This window comes from Chinchilla lanigera, unplaced genomic scaffold, assembly GCF_000276665.1.
Source record: "Chinchilla lanigera isolate Chin_1 unplaced genomic scaffold, ChiLan1.0 scaffold00072, whole genome shotgun sequence".
Taxonomy (NCBI): Eukaryota; Metazoa; Chordata; class Mammalia; order Rodentia; family Chinchillidae; genus Chinchilla; species Chinchilla lanigera.
Window position 1 is genome coordinate 10,194,654 of NW_004955473.1, and position 16,436 is coordinate 10,211,089.

General features: G+C 36.7%; 1 protein-coding gene across 1 annotated transcript in view; it reads left to right on the top strand.

Moving 5' to 3' along the window:
• The window catches only part of Tenm1 (teneurin transmembrane protein 1), a 784,186-nt gene that overhangs the window by 636,832 nt on the left and 130,918 nt on the right, over positions 1–16,436 (top strand). Inside the window, exons 19-20 of the mRNA XM_005401273.2 lie at positions 9,287–9,548; positions 12,525–12,792. Coding sequence (XP_005401330.1) covers positions 9,287–9,548; positions 12,525–12,792 — 530 coding nt within the window. The remainder of the gene's footprint in view (positions 1–9,286; positions 9,549–12,524; positions 12,793–16,436) is intronic.

Genomic DNA, 16,436 nt, shown 5'->3' on the forward strand with positions numbered 1-16,436 from the left:
AAAAAATATCCTTCAGAACATTTTGGAGAGCTGGCTTGGTAGTCATGAATTTCTTCAGCTGTTCTTTGTCATGGAAGTATCTTATTTCTCCACTGATTTTAAAAGATTGTCTCACAGGATACATCAATCTGGGTTGCAGATTGATTTCTTTCAGAACTTGAAACACTTCACTCCAAGCTATTCTTGACTTAAAAGTTTGTTTTAAGAAGTTTGCTGTGATACTGATTGGCTTTCCTTTATAAGTGATTTGTATTTTTTATAACAGCATTTAATATTTTATTCTTGTGCTGAATTTTTAGACTCTTGACTATTACATGCCTTGGCATAGAATTATTTTGGTTGTGACCAAATGGAATCCTATATGCCTCACTTATTTGTATGTCAAATTCTTTATCCACACTTGGGTATTTTTCTGCCATTAATTCTGTGACCAGTTTTTTACATCACTTGGCTGTCTCTTGCTTCTTCATTGACTTCGATCAATCTTGTTCTTTTTTGCATCATCTTGCAGTTTTGGACTGATTTTTCATGATCCCTTGCTTTTTTTTTTTTTTTTTTTTTTTTTTTTAGTACCAAGAATTGAACTCAAGACCTCACACTTGCAAGGCAAGCACTGTGCCACTGAGCTATATCCCTGGGCCTCCCTTGCTATTTTTGAAACGTCTTCTTCTTCATGTTTGCTAAGTACAAGTCTGTCTTCTAGATCTGGTATTTTGTCCTCATTTTTGTTCATTTTACTGGATATACTTTCAATGAAATCTTTAATCTCCTGGATATCTCTTTGAATCTATTTCATGGATTCCATTTCTTTCCTATGTTGTGCATTTATGGTTCCCATCATTTTCCTAAGCTGTTCTATTTTTTTCTGTGTCTATTCTAGAGTCACTGAGCAAGGTCTTCATTTTGATCATCACCTCTTTTTTTTTACCTGAGAGATTATATCTGATCTGATTTTCTCTATAGGCTCATTCATCTGGTTGTTCTCTTTTGTTTTGTTTTGTTTTACTTCTGCTTTACCATTTCAGAAAATTCAGGTAGTGGTTTCTGATTTTCTATATCTCATTGTCTCTTGGACTTGTCCTGGGTGGACTGGAGGTCTGGAGTTGCATTTTCATTTTGCAACTTGTCATTTTCTATTTTTTAATTTTACTTTATTTTCTGTGTTGATGTTTATAAATTGCTTATGGTAGGTAGCTTTATCACTAGTATGGAGGCTTCCCTAGGAAATGTTTATTCCTCAAAGATATCCTCTAAGTGTAGCTAGCTTTTGGCCTTTGTTTCTGTCTCAAGCTACTACCTACCCAATTCATTAGAATGAGAAGTTGTTTTCTATATGGCTCAGCAACCAGTTCTTTGCTAATGGATTATAGTAATGCTTATAACCCAAGCAATCACAGTGTTGTCATACAAAGAAGAACAGCTGATTACAACAAGCATGACATGCTGACAAATATAGTATGATTAGCAATAACAATAGCTTAAAGAACAGCCTAGCAATTCACAAACTACAGTAACTATTACTTTGATATCTTTAACCTTAGGAGCAAGATCTATAGCTGTTTAACAAAATGCAGCATAAACCAGAAACTTGTATGCTATGAGTTTTCCCCTTAGTAGAGCAATTTTTACCTGGGGAGAGGTAAGAAGAATAGGGGAAAAATGGCTAATTGAAGAGAAATATAGTAGTAGCAAAGCTAAAGGACAAAAGATGATCACCCAAGCTTTGGGAAACTGGAAAAGAGGACAGAACAGAAAGAAAAAAGGAGAAAGCAAAAGAATATTGAAATGAACCACAAAAACTAGAGACAATGTTTACTCACATGGGAATATAAAAAAAAACAAGAAATATAGCTGAGTAGATAGAGAAAAAAGCCTAACAAAACAAAACAAACAATAAAAATAAAAACTTAAACAACCCAAAACAAAAACCAATAAAATTCCTATGGTGCCCTCAGTTCTACTGTGGTGCCTTAATTAGATCCTAAGTCTGCTGGGTAACCCCACCAAATCTGCAGTAGGATTAGTGCTGAGTGTGGGGCAGATCTTGGCCTTCATATGTTGATACTGGAGCCAGTCTTCAGCAAGCAACTTCCTGTATGTCCCTTGGGAGGCCCATCCATATCTTCTTATCCTATCTGTCTCTGTGTTGCTCTCCTAGTTGTTGTGGCACCCTCTGACAGAGACAGCCCATGGCTGAGCCCAGTCCTAGGTATTGTCAGCCCCTCCTTGGCCCTTGCACAACTTTCTCTGTTCCATTCTGCTGCATCTCTCTCCTCTCTCTTCATTGGGAGCAGGTGGGGAGAATACTGTAGCACTGCCCCTGTCCTCCCCTGGGTCGGGAGTTGGGCAGGGGGAATGCTGACTTCCTACCTGTTTCCATGCTGAGGCTTACGGCTGCTTAGACCAGGTACTACTATGAGCAGGGAAGGAGGAGTGGTGCTATTCCACTCACTACCTTCACTGCCATTCCTGTGATCCCTAACCTTGTCACTAGAGATTTCATTTAGCCACTGTGGCACATGAATAAAAACTGGCAGCGCATTGAAGAGGGAGCCAATTCCTGGTCATTCTTTCTTGTATGCACCAGCAAAATTTGCTGCCAAGCTGCAATGTCCTCTGTTTGGAGGAAGGTAAATGAGGCAAGGGTCCTTATATCCTAAATTTATTTTGTGTTCTTTGGATTTGTCCAAGAAAAGAAAGTTTTAACCTGCTTAACAGTCAAACTGTCTTGAAGAATATTATTGAATTACTTTATGTAAATTATCACTAATATAAGCCAGACATCTCTTCATTATAACAAGTTCAGTGAAACTACTTTGGTACCATGTAGTGTAGATAAATGGAAAGACTTTATTTCCGGTGAAATATTCCATAATTAGAGCTCTCTGTTAATTTAAGTGGGCTTTTCTCCCAATTCGACTAAGTGATGGAAGTTAGACAGTTCACTCATCAGTAACTCATATACAAAAGTAGCCTCTCATTTGCCATTAACCATGTACCAGAAATTGAGAAATTGATTTTTTTACAATAGAATATGCCCTCTGAAATACTGATTTCTCATAACTTCTCATTGAGAACTGACAACACTCAGATTGTTGTTGTTGTTGTTGTTTTTATTGTTTTGAGTGTGGGTGCAAAGTTTTCTGTGAATATTTGAAATTTACAGAAGAACCTAAAAGAATCTTTATATTCAGAAAGTCTCCAAATTTCTGCTCAAAATTACAGAGAACATTAAAGAAGGTAATTTTGTTGTTATTTTTGTTTTTAATCTTAGTAAATTCCCAAGACCATCCTCTGCTGAGCTACCTGTGAGTACGTTTATGTAGGTGGCAGAGGCTAGCCAGAGTCTCCAGGCAGTAACTCGCCTTTCAGCTTCTATAAACATATAAGTGTTTAAAATATGTGGCCCAAATTCCAACCAGATTGTCCCATTATTATTTCTTGAAAATAAAGTGACAATGTGGAGAGAGTTTCCATGTATATGTCTTTGCTTGTGGCAACCTCAGATTAAGTACATTTCAAAAGTACAAATCATAAGTGAAACACCTGAGAGTAAAAGAATATGGAAAAACTGAGATTAGCATGCAGATACCTAGTAGGCAAAGTTTGACATGAGCAGTGCCAGTGGGGTTCTCTGTCTCCAAATATCAATCCTACCAGTCTATTGCAGTAATTGTAATTCTTCCCAGTGGTATCATTGTATTGAATTAAACCGTCAGCTCTCTCAAAGTCCATGTCAAATGCAAATATGTTATGAGGAATTTAGAGCTGTTTACTCCCTTTATCAACTACTTGCTGATTGAGAGCTTTCCCTAGAGAACCAGGAATAGTGTGGGTCACTAGACCAAAGTGATATATACATGGTCAAAATAAACATGGTGGTGCAATACTGAGCCCTTTAAAAGTGTGAAAATTAAGATACAGATACAACTGCAAACACACTCAGTCACCTTATCTTCAACAAAGGGGCCAAACATGTTCAATGGAAGGAAGAGAGCCTCTTTAATAAATAGTGCTGAAAAAACAGGCTTTCCACATGCCAAAGACTAAAACTAGAAACATGTCTTTCACTATGCACTAAATTAAACTCAAAATGGGTCAAAGATCTAAATATTAAAGGAGAAATACTAAATTTATTGGAAGAGAAAGTAGTTAAAAATCTTGACAAATTGGGGTAGGCAGAGAGTTCATGAACAAAAACCAAACTGCACAAGAAATATTTCAAAGAATCAGCAACTAGAATCTCATCTTACTGAAAAGTTTTTTCACATCTGAAGAAATCACCAATAAAGTAAAAAGAAAACCCACGAATTGGGAAAAAATTTTAGCCAACTGCCCCTCAGACAAAGGACTTCTATCTAGGACATATAAAGAGTTTTTAAAAATCAGGTCTCCCAAATTCAAAGACCCAATCCAAAAATGGGCATCTGAGATGAATACACACTTCTCTATGGAAGAGATACTAATGGCGAATAAATACATGAAAAAATGTTCAACGTCATTAGTCATTCAAGAAATGCAAATTAAAACAACACTGACATTCCATCTCACCCCAGAAAGAATGTCCATCATCAAGAAATCAACCAATAACAAATGCTGGAGAGGCTGTGGAGAGAAAGGAACCCTACTCCACTGTTGGTGGGAGTGTAGACCGGTGAAACCACTGTGGAAATCAATTTGGAGATTCCCCACAAAACCAGGATTAGAAGTCCCATTTAACCCAGGTATTTCTCTTCTGGGTATTTTCCCAGAAGAATTAAAGACATCATACCACAGCGATATATGTGCACCCATGTTTATAGCAGCACAATCTGTCATAGCTAAATTTTGGAAACAACCCAGATGCCCATCCCCTGAGGAATGGATAAAAAAGTTGTGGCATTTTTATGCAATGGAGTATTACTCAGCTATTAAAAAAATTAAACTCAAGGCTTTTGTAGGTAAATGGATGCAACTGGAGACCATACTCATAAATGAAGTAAATAGGACCCACATGTGTAAACATCATATTGTCTCCTTGGTGTAGGAACCTGAAAGACTAGGTAAAACTCAAAACATACAATAGATGATAGGAAAGGGAAAGAAATTGCTGAAAGGAAGGAATGACTGGGATGAGGGAAAGAAGAAAAAAGAAAGAAGGAAAGCAAAACATAAATATATATATGAATAGCTGCGATGACTGTATTGCTATTCTCTGATGGTGTATTGAAATGAACAGTTAATGCTCACAATTTTTTATGCCCTAATCGACTTTGCATGCTTGTGTCTGGTGGTCTGAGCAACTGATTTGAAGGTAACAATGTGCACTGGAGTTACAATGGTGAACTCCTACCATCTTGTCTAGTGAAACTCTGTAGTATCTCTAATGTTTTCTTGAAGAATTATTTTCTTATTACCTTTAATAAAGATATCTTTAATGGTTTGAACAATCTTTCATTCTTACTCTGTATTATCTCTAATGTTTTCTTGAAGAATTATTTTCTTATTATCTTTAATAAAGATATCTTTAATGGTTTGAACAATCTTTCATTCTTACATCTGATAATCTGAGCAATGTAGTTGAGGATAGCGATATGCAATGTAACAACCACTGTTGATTTGTATTAACTTGTCTTGAGACCCTGTATCACTTTGAATGTTCTTGCTTTGATTTGTTTATGTTCCTGATACTGGTATGCTCCTACTATTCTCTTTTTTTGTTTGGGTTTTGTTTTCTGATGTACTACTCACTTTAAAATAAAAAATAAATAAAATAAAAGTGTGACAATTAGCTATTGAGGTAGGCAGAGACAAGCACGGCAAAGTCTAAAGGAAAAATAAATATTTATGAATCTATGGTATACCAAACATTTTTATTAATATCATTCTATTTTTATCCTCAAAACCACCCAATGAGGCAGATATTATCAACCTCCACACTTGGAATATGAGAAAAGTAATCCAGATTAATACACTGAGTATGAAAACAGCTCAAGATTTGCACCCAAGTAACATGGCTCATATCTTCATCTTAGATATACATCTGGTGCTCAATAAAGGGTTGAAAGTGAACTATTTATAAATGGTTTGGCTCATGATAAGCAAAACAGGTAAAGTAATCGTTTTCTTAGGAGGTTCTTGTGAAACATTAAATGTCCACCAATTTTCTTCTGAAGACTGGAATATGAAAAGACAGTTTCCTGTGATCTTCCTCAAGGCCCTAGTTTGTTCATTTATAGATACCCTAAGGCACTGCATATGATACAGCAGTCTTCCTTCTATGGACAAGAGACTGCTTTGACATTTTGCAGTGACAACAGTCTCCACACATATTCCTTTTAGTTCTTTTACACTCACTCTTATATGACTTGAAAACCTGTTCTTAATGACTCATGCAAATGGAGGTGATTGGTGATAGGAAAAATGCCAAGGAATTAATCTTTCGAAGAACATTCTCTTTGACATTAAATGGTTTAGGTGGATATTTGGCGACAGATTCACCCTCCATCTCCATGTCAATTAATGAGTAAGCCAGGCATTATTTACTATGTATAACAGCAAGCTGGGAAGAAAAATGTATCAGTCAGGACTATCCAGGGAAATAGAAAAATAGAATATATTTTTAAAAATAGAAATGAGAGACCACCAGATTTCAATTTCTTTCAAGGAACTGGTTTATATGGTTGTGCGGGCCAGTATGTCTGAAATCTGTATGGCAGGATGGTGGATTGAAAACTCTCAGAATGTTGTTGATGCAGCAGTCTTGAGGCAGAATTTTTTTCTTATTCAGGGAAACGGCAGTTCTGCCCTTAAAGCCTTTAACTGATTGCATGAGATGAGACCCATGCACATTATTAAGGATATTCTCCCTTTCTTAGTGTCAACTGATTGTAGATACTAACCACATCTACAAAATACCTCCACAGAAACACTTACACTTGTGTTTGGCTGAATAAATACTATAACCTAACCAAGTTGACACATAAAACTCAGTATCAAAGAGCCTAGGTGAAGTTCCAAGAAGAATTTAAATACCAATATCTGCTCATGGAGATAATCAAGAGCTGGCCTACAATTCATTTGCACTACAAGAAAAGAAAATTGTACAGTAAATTTACTGGGGCAATGTATCTGATTTGAAAACGTTAACATTTGTTGAGTCCCTGCTGTATACTTGACCTTTAAGTCTTTACCTCATTTATTCATTTACAATAGTAGCTAAAAGTTATGTCATATTGGCCTCATTTTACTAATGAGAAAAACGCAGTGCGTGGGAGGTTAAATAACTAGCCCAAAGACACAAAGTTAATATGATAGCACTGGGACTCAAAGTCAGATATATATTAAACCAAACCCCCATTCTTTCCACAAAATGATTCTACTCAAGTCTGAATAATATTTCCAAAAGTAAAGAATAATTCCCAGATACATACTTTTTGTTTGGATAGATTAATTTATGTGTTTGTTTTATTTTTAAATAAATAACCATTTTAGTTTTAAGGAGTCAGAGTTTGGGCAAAGCAAAAAAAACTTGCCTAGGGACAAAGCAGAAGGTGAATGAGAAGAAAGGGCTGACAAGCAGTGTCATTTTTGCCCCTAGTACACTAGCCTTAATCTGCTCCCATATTATTAATTCACCCTCTCTCTTTTTTTTTCTTTTTTTTTTTTTTTTTTTTCGTACCAAGAACCAAACTCAGGACCTTGTGCTTGCCAGGCAGGTGCTTATGCCACTGAGCTATATCCCCAGGCTTCACCCTCTCTGTCTTACTCTCTGTCTTCAACCACATGACTTTTGGTGCTTCTATTTTAGTTCATACCTAGATGATTTTCTTTAACTAATGCACTCCTGAAATCTTCTTTCTGGAAAAAAAACCTTAATATAGCGAGTTCATGGAAAAACAACAATAAAAAACAACTATTATCCATCCTTTGTTACTGTCAATTGATCTTTACCTAAAAGATTTCTATAACAAGAAATGATCAGTAATACTATAATAAATATAATCAATGTAATGTGAAGGGAGTGATGAGATGTCCATAATTAACTCTTATTCTCTATGAGGGCTCTTTCCCATTGAAGAAATGTTTTACTAACAGATCTATTTTTAATGCAAGGGAATTGGTCTCCTGTGCCTTTACATTGCTTTGAATATTAAGGTGCATCACATTGCCTTTAGCCTATTTTTAAGATATAATAATAATAATTTATCATTATCTTACTTTTACGTAGTATTTTATCTTTTAGAATGTCCCCAAGTATATCATCTCAAAAACACCATTATACTTAAAAAAGAAATAAGGTAGAACCATCTAGTGTAGAATGAATTGAAATTTGAATCTTTTATGCTCTGGCCCAATAGTATTGTCAGAGGTCACATCTTCGGAGGAACAGAGTTGGATTAGGGGAGAAGTAATCTTGCTTTATCAGAGATCTAGAAGGAGATGTCTGCAGAGATAAACAGGGTCCTTTACAGGTTGTCTTACAAAAGGAACCCCAGGGTCTTTCTAGAGCAAGCCAAGAATCTTAAATGTAGGTTTCAAACAGAGGGATCCAAAGAGCGTTGTGAGATGCGGGAAGTTCATGGATGTTATAGTTCAACATGGCCCCAAAAAATGTTTCTCTGTTGGTTTCTTTCTCCAAAAGTTATCTCAAAGACAACATCTAGTTTCTAACACTATGTTTGTGACCCTGAACAGATATTTAACCTTTTAATTCTTTTTGTATTACATGATCAAAAAGTTTTAATTACTAATGTTTTATTATTTTTGCAGATAATTAGCATTTATTATCAGTTTAAACTTTACAAACATAAAGTAGTGCTCCTTGTTTCAAACCGATTTTTGATATATACTCTTTAAAATATATTTTATTTTTAATTAAGAATAGTAATTGCACATATTTCGGACTATAATATGATATATCAAATCTTTTTAAATGAATAATGCATTATACTGCAGCTGCTTCTGAATGTTAAATGATCATCTTTCTGGTATCTTGGAGCCAAGGAGGAGCATCAGTGTCAGATTTGGCTCAATAAAAAGGGAATGCAGTAGTGTTGGTTAAGAGCATTAAAAGTGATCTACAAATTCTGAGTGACTAGTAACTGGTGTTATGGAATTTCTTCTCAAATGTCTACTGGATAGTTAAAAGGAGTCATCCATGGAATGAATATTTAGCTAGAGTAAGTTTATAAAATAGAAGAGAGTCCCCAAAGAAGTAAAGGGCACTAAAATTAATGTATGTTTAACTTTAACTTTATTTTGGTTGCCCACTGGGTTGACATTTTCTTATTTTGTTCCTTTTCAGCTTTGACCTTGTAGCCATTGGTGGCATCTCTGTTGTCTTAATCTTTGACCGATCACCTTTTCTGTCTGAGAAGAGGACACTCTGGTTGCCCTGGAATCAGTTTATTGTGGTGGAGAAAGTAACCATGCAAAGAGTGGTATCAGACCCACCATCCTGTGATATCTCCAATTTCATCAGCCCAAACCCTATTGTGCTTCCTTCCCCACTCACATCATTTGGAGGGTCCTGTCCAGAGAGGGGCACTATTGTTCCTGAGCTTCAGGTGGGTATTGAACTTTTAAGGTGTCAGGTCATAGCATAATGTGATGGCCAACAGTGGATAATGACTGAATTCCTTTTCTTGCCAGATCTATAACATGTAGCCCTGCATTGTTCAAGAGAAAATTTCAGATGTAGTCTCTTCATCACACATTTGCAAAGAGATCGACCAGGGCATTAGGGCAATATCTGGCCAAGGAAACACAAGATAAACTAGCTGTCATGAAAATTAAATCCCCAAATTTGACCTAATGAGCATTATGCTCTAAAGAACAAAGCTAGCTGGCTTAGTAATGATAACAGCAAATCAATGAGCTTGGACCATTTGTGGTTCTGAAATTAAAGCTCCTTAAGAAATCTTGGTTTATTTCCATTGTGTAGTTCGCATCGATTATCATCATTCTTAGAAGTTGTAATGAATCTTCTTGTTTAGCCATGTTTAATAAAGGTAGTCTTCAAGACTGCAGGTATTTTTTAAAAAGCTTTGTTTCTAACTGTTCAAGGTTTATGGTTCAGAAAAAATCGTTTTGGATCTTCACATTTTAGCATTCCTCAGAATTCTTTTTTAACTTTTTAACTTTTTTATCATATTGGTCAATATTTATCATATTGATCATATTCATCATGAGGGTTTTGTACCCATACATAATGTATTTTAATTCTTTTTCCCCATTCCCCTCCTCTCCCTTTAACCCTTCTTCCCCTCCCAATTACACAAACTTTGCTTCCATTTGTTTCCCTTCCATGCTTTTTTTTGCTTTTCCCTTCCTTCCCTTCCATCTTCCCCCTCCCTTGTCCCCCTTCCCATTTGAACAAGTTTTCCTGCCTCCCAATATCTATCCTCCACAATGATCTTTATTCACCCTTTGAGTTTCTCAAGTTTCTCACACAAGAGAAACAATGCAATATTGAAACTTGTGTGTCTAACTTATTTCCCTTAAGATTACGGTCTTGAGATGCACTCATTTTCCTACAAATGATTCAAGTTTATCTTTCTTTATGGCAGAGTAGTCTTCCCATTGTATATAAATACTACATTTCCTGTATCTGTTCATATTTTTAATGGGCAATATGGGCTGTTTTAAATACTTAGCTACTTTAAATTGTGCTGCTATAGACATGGACAGGCATATATCATTGATGTGTGATATCACTGTGGTTTAAACTCCTTAAGGAAGACACCTAGAAGAGAAACGGCTGGATCAAATGGAACTTCTAGTTTTATTTTTTGGAGTAGTCTCTTTGCTGATTTCCATAGTGGCTGTGTAGGCTAAAGTCCCACCAGCAATGAGCATTCAATATTGTAATTTCAATATTAAGCCATTCAAGTAGCCATAGTATAATTCCCTCACATTATAAAAATATTTTAATGAGGTTTAAAATTGGAAAGCACAAAAATGGAATCCTCAGTCTTACTGATCTAGAAATCAAGAAATATATTTTTTTAAAAAAGAGTTAAGTGGATTCTCCAAGATTGCATTGATTTTCCTTCTGTCATGACATCCCTACCAGCTATTAACAGTGCCCAGAGAATACTATTTAGGAAAGGGTCATATAAATCTAATGCTCTGTGGGAAATGCAATGCAAAAAGTTGCCTCCTTCAGACTTTTCCTTTATGATAAAAATAAGAAAGCAGAAAAGACGTTAATGAGTATATTAGATTGTTTTCCAATTTTTTCACAGATGTCCTTAGGAACTCTGAGTCTTCATTTACACAGAAGTTTTAAACTTAACTAAGATTTCATGTTCCTTAAACAAATTAAATACTAAGGTGTTGGGCGCTGTGCTATCCTTGCTTATTCTTCTGTTGCTCTCTGAGAAGACAGTCAATGGACGACTCTAGTACCAAAGAGCTAATGTACAGGACACAAAACTGTGTAAAGGGTACACAAGGAGGATTAAGCCCTTAGAGAGAGCGGAGTGACCAAAACTCCTGCATACTGAAATGTCAGAGACTTAACGAATCTGTCCTGTTAGCCACTTTCCTCACAAGTTTGGAAAAGCAAGAGAGGACAATATCCAAAGCGAAAAATGAACAGAGGCATAAAAATATCCACACTACTTAGGTCACTTTAAGTGTGTTGAATAGGATGGACTTTCTCTTCAGCTGTCCTGTTTTGAAACATGAAAGTCATGGAACATAAAATTCAGTTTTAGTCACCTCTTTTAACCATTTAACTTCATGTATAATAGTGAGCAAGTAAGTAGCAGCAATTAAAGAAGCCAGATGATATTTTCATTTGCGGCCAACATTTAATATGGGATTTTTCAGAGGAATCAGTGGGAGTTATTTGCTTCTCAGTCACAGGTGTCAGTTTAAAGAAAATTGTTCCCAAACATTGGTACGTTTAGACACAGAGAATAATGAAAGGCAATTTGGGTTAAAAATTTGGCCTCAAGGTCATTTCAAAGCGCCAAAGAAAATGAGTTTGTTGACATTAGTAAAGATTAATTCTAGGATTACCCTAATTATTATCATAAAATATCACTTGCTCAGCCTGATTCTGGAGTCCTTCCTCATACAAAGGCTAGTTTGAATAAGGATTACACCAATTTTTTTTTTACTTAACACCAAACAAAATATTTTTTGTATGGTTTATGTAAGAAAAAAAGACCTTTTATTGGAGCCCATAGTACTGAATTGCTTGACGTTCAGGAGTATGATCTTTTCTTAGTAGGAGTTGGAAAACATCAGTGTTTTGGGAACATTGTTGAAAAGCTGCAGTTGTTCTTTACATACCCCTTCCTGGCAGAGGAAAATGCCCTAGGGGTGGCATGGTCTTGTCCACACGCAGACTTGGTTCAAAATTCGAGACCTATGGTCACAGTCTCACAAAGATCCCAGAACAAGTTGTTTGACATCCATAGATCCCTTTAGACTCTCTTCCCTGGCACATTTCTAAGACAACAATGCCTGCAATATCCTCCTCTGACTATAAATGCTAATAAAACCAATTTTGCTTCTTTTTTTCCTTCCAGGTTGTGCAGGAGGAAATCCCTATTCCTTCCAGCTTTGTAAGGCTGAGTTACCTGAGCAGCCGAACCCCTGGATATAAAACCCTGCTACGGATCCTTCTGACACATTCAACGATTCCCTTGGGGATGATTAAAGTACACCTCACTGTAGCTGTGGAAGGGCGACTCACACAGAAGTGGTTTCCTGCTGCAGTTAATCTTGTCTACACATTTGCCTGGAACAAGACCGACATCTATGGACAGAAGGTTTGGGGCCTGGCAGAAGCTCTGGGTATGTTGAACTAATTCATTGTAAATAACAGTGTTATGTTCACAAAACAGAAAACACAAGTTGAGTATTAATTTGCATTTAGAATTTCTTTTTAAAAGGATCTAAGGTTATTTTTTATTTAAACACTCCCTTTGGACCTATTTAGAATTCCCTTTTGATGCATTTTTGCTTCAAAATAATTTAGTTCCCCTTTCATGATAGCTGCATACCAGTAAAATCACAGTGTCTGACTTGTAACTGTCTCCAGAGCGGAATGTTGCCTTCTAACTGTGACCTTTGATGTGGTGTTCTTTAGGCCATGTTTTTGGATTTGACATTTAGACTGTCATTTCCACTTAGAATGTACAAAATTCTAACTTATAGGCATCTCTACTTATTATCTTTTATGTCTAAGATGGTTAGACTCCATTAACTTGTTACTTCAATAGGTTAAATAAAAAATCATCCTATCTTCTTATTCCTTTTGATTTTATGTAATCTCAAAACTTTAAAACCTAGAATCTTATAGATGTAGGGATTTTAACAGGCCCATCGTGCCTACAGATTTTGGATATTTAATTCTTTCATACAAATAACACTTCTAAAAAATAAGACTGAGACAGATTTGCCAGGTTTTTTTTTATTTTGCCAAGTTAGAACACTTTTAAATTTTCAAAAGCTAACTACAATCTACCGTACCCTATTACTACCATAATTCCATAAGGCAAGGAAATGTTGACACCAGGAAAAACAAAATAATCTGTTTTAAGAAATGATAGTAAATAATTTAACACTGACTGTGAGAGAAAGAGAGAGACCCAAGTCTCATTTCTTTCATTTAATAGAAGACAGTGAAAATTTCCCAAAGGGCCTGTCACTTACAGGTCTGTGGACTTGCAGTTGGGAGCCACCGATCGTTGTGCCTTCAGGCAGTACCTCATGGAAACCACCTTTGGGCAGAGGAGAAGCCTATTGTAAAGCTCCCTGGAGGAGCTGTCTTCACAGCCTCCCTCAGAAATGTCTGTCATGTTACAACACCCATATATAACTGCCCTATATTTCTTAGACTACAGTGTGTCAATTTCCTCTTTTTCCAGAAGAAAATATGTCGGTAACGAGAGAGAGAAAGAGGGAGGGAGAGGGAGAGGGAGAAGGACAGGAAAAGGGAGAGTAGGAGGGGTAGAGGGAGAGAGGAAGAGGAGAGGGAGGGGGAAAAAGAGAAGAAGAGAGAGAGAGAAAGAACTGTTTTCTCCCTCAGGGACCCTCATATACTTATATAATTATCTCACCTATGTTGGACTTCAGTGGAATGCAAGGAACAAGAACAGGTTCAGATTTCCTCAAATAACGGAGAGGTGTCATATGCACACATGGAAGAGTAAGGAAGTAGCAGCAGCAGCTACACAAACAGACCTCTAGAACTATAGTCTTGTGTAGAATACACTGTAACTCTAGGTCAGCATCTGCTGTCCACTCAGAAACAGTACTGGCTGTCCCTACTGTAGCCAGAGGCTACTGTTTTTCCTGGTCGTGACTTATGACGGATACGTTCTTGTACATATGACTTGGTTGTACTTATGACCGATCACCGAGTGCATCCCTTCCCCACACTAACCACTCTCCCTTTTTCACTCTGTTCTTTTCTGCTCTAAGTCTGCTGACTACATCTTGCATTCCGATTCCTCTTAGAGAGACCATCACAGTATATTAACCAGTTACCACGCAATGTAAAAGTCTGCCATGGTAACTACCACCAAGGCTGCTAGCCAGGAAATAGAACGCTGCTGTTCTTACTGAAGTGAGTGTACCTGTTATAAGAACAGCGCTGCAGCCAGACTCCACCCCTGCCTGTGTTTAGGTCATCCCTTCTCCTAACACTGGATAAATTAATTAATCTTTTAGTGCCACAGTTTCTCCATCTGTAAAACTAGTATCATGAAGATAGTTTTACTTATACAACCACTATATGACAGTTAATATGACAGTAAAGTGCCTGGCACCTTGCAAGCACTCAACAAATTTTGGTACTGCTTTTATCACTGTTGCTGTGGCCAGGGTACTGGGGTCGTGTGATATAAACCATGAAGCTATGCAGCGTTGCTACCTCACTTTCTTTAAGGGGGGGCATGGATATAATAGGCAATTACTGTGGGCTACACAGTTCCCACTTTCAAACACACACACACACACACACACACACACACACACACACGTGTGCATGCATTTTCCAGCCCTCTCTGTGCTCTGACAAGCTTGGACCTATGGATTGCATTGCCTGCATGTCTTTGCTCTCTGGCTTCCTATTTGATGTGGTCAATCAGTGGCACTGCCTGGAGACTGCAAGGTAACAGGAGAACAAAAACAGGATGTTCGTACGTTTTCTTGTTTAATGTACTCTAGCAGTGGTTAGTAGCTCCTTCCCTGTCTCTCCAAGCACACTCTAGTCTTCTGTATCATCTTCCCCTCCCCTTACCTGTGAAAGCCCAAAAATTCTCACAGTATTGTTAGTTCTCTGGTGCTAGCCACCCCTTGCGGGTTCCCTTAACTCTGCCCACACCTTCTTTCAAACTGTATGCTAATCACTTACTAATGTGATATCTGATTATTCAAAGCCTCATATTTGTCCCAGGATATAATCCTATGGCTCTTCTTCCCAAAACAAAATAATCTAAAATTCCTGTTATATGTTCTCTATAGGTCTTTGCCTTCCAATTCTTTATGGCTCTCCACATACCCTGCTAGTTTGGGGATCTGTTCTGATGGTTTAGTTTTTTCCCTCTTAAATTGCAACACTTGGAAATTTAGCCAGAATTCTTATGAAAAGCTGACTAGCACAATATCTAACAATCATTTCCTACTGAGGTTTACATAAATATTGCCAAAATTTTTAAATGACAGTTTTCTTGAGATATAATTAACGTCCTACAAGTTCTCCCATTTAAAATGTATAATTCAGTATAATACACAAGGTTGGAAAACTATCATCAATATGTAACTCTAGAATATTTTTACTATCAACTCATAAACTGATCAATTCATATTGCAGTCATTCTCCAGCCCTCACTCCCCCTGTCCCTGGAATCCACTAATCTCCTTTTTTTCTTTTAGAGACTTCGCTATTCTGGACATTTCCAACAAACAGAATCGTACAATATGTTGTCTTCTGTTTCTGGTTTCTTCCTTGGCATAACAGTTCCAAAGTTTATCCACGTTGTAGAATGTATATGCACTTCACTCCATTTTATGAGTGAATAACATTCTGTTGTATAGATATTCTACATTTTTGTCCATTTATCAATTCATGGACACTGGGAATGTCTTCACCTTTCAGCTATTTTCAATAGTGCTGCTATATACATTTGTATACAAGCATCTATTTCTTAATACATGTTGTCAGTTTGGGATGTACAAATCCAGAAGTATAATTGCTGGATTATATGATAATTCTATGTTTGAATTACTCAACAACTATCAACTGTTTTCCACAATGGCTGCACCATTTTGTCAGTCTTCTTTTATATATAAGATATATCTCTTCTGAGATAACTCCAGTGCTTAAGATTCTAAAATTGTCTCCACTGTTCTAGTTAAGCACTCAAAGGTTTAGTTTCTTTGGATAATTGAGAAGCCTCTAAACCAAAAACATAAATAAACACTTTCTGTTA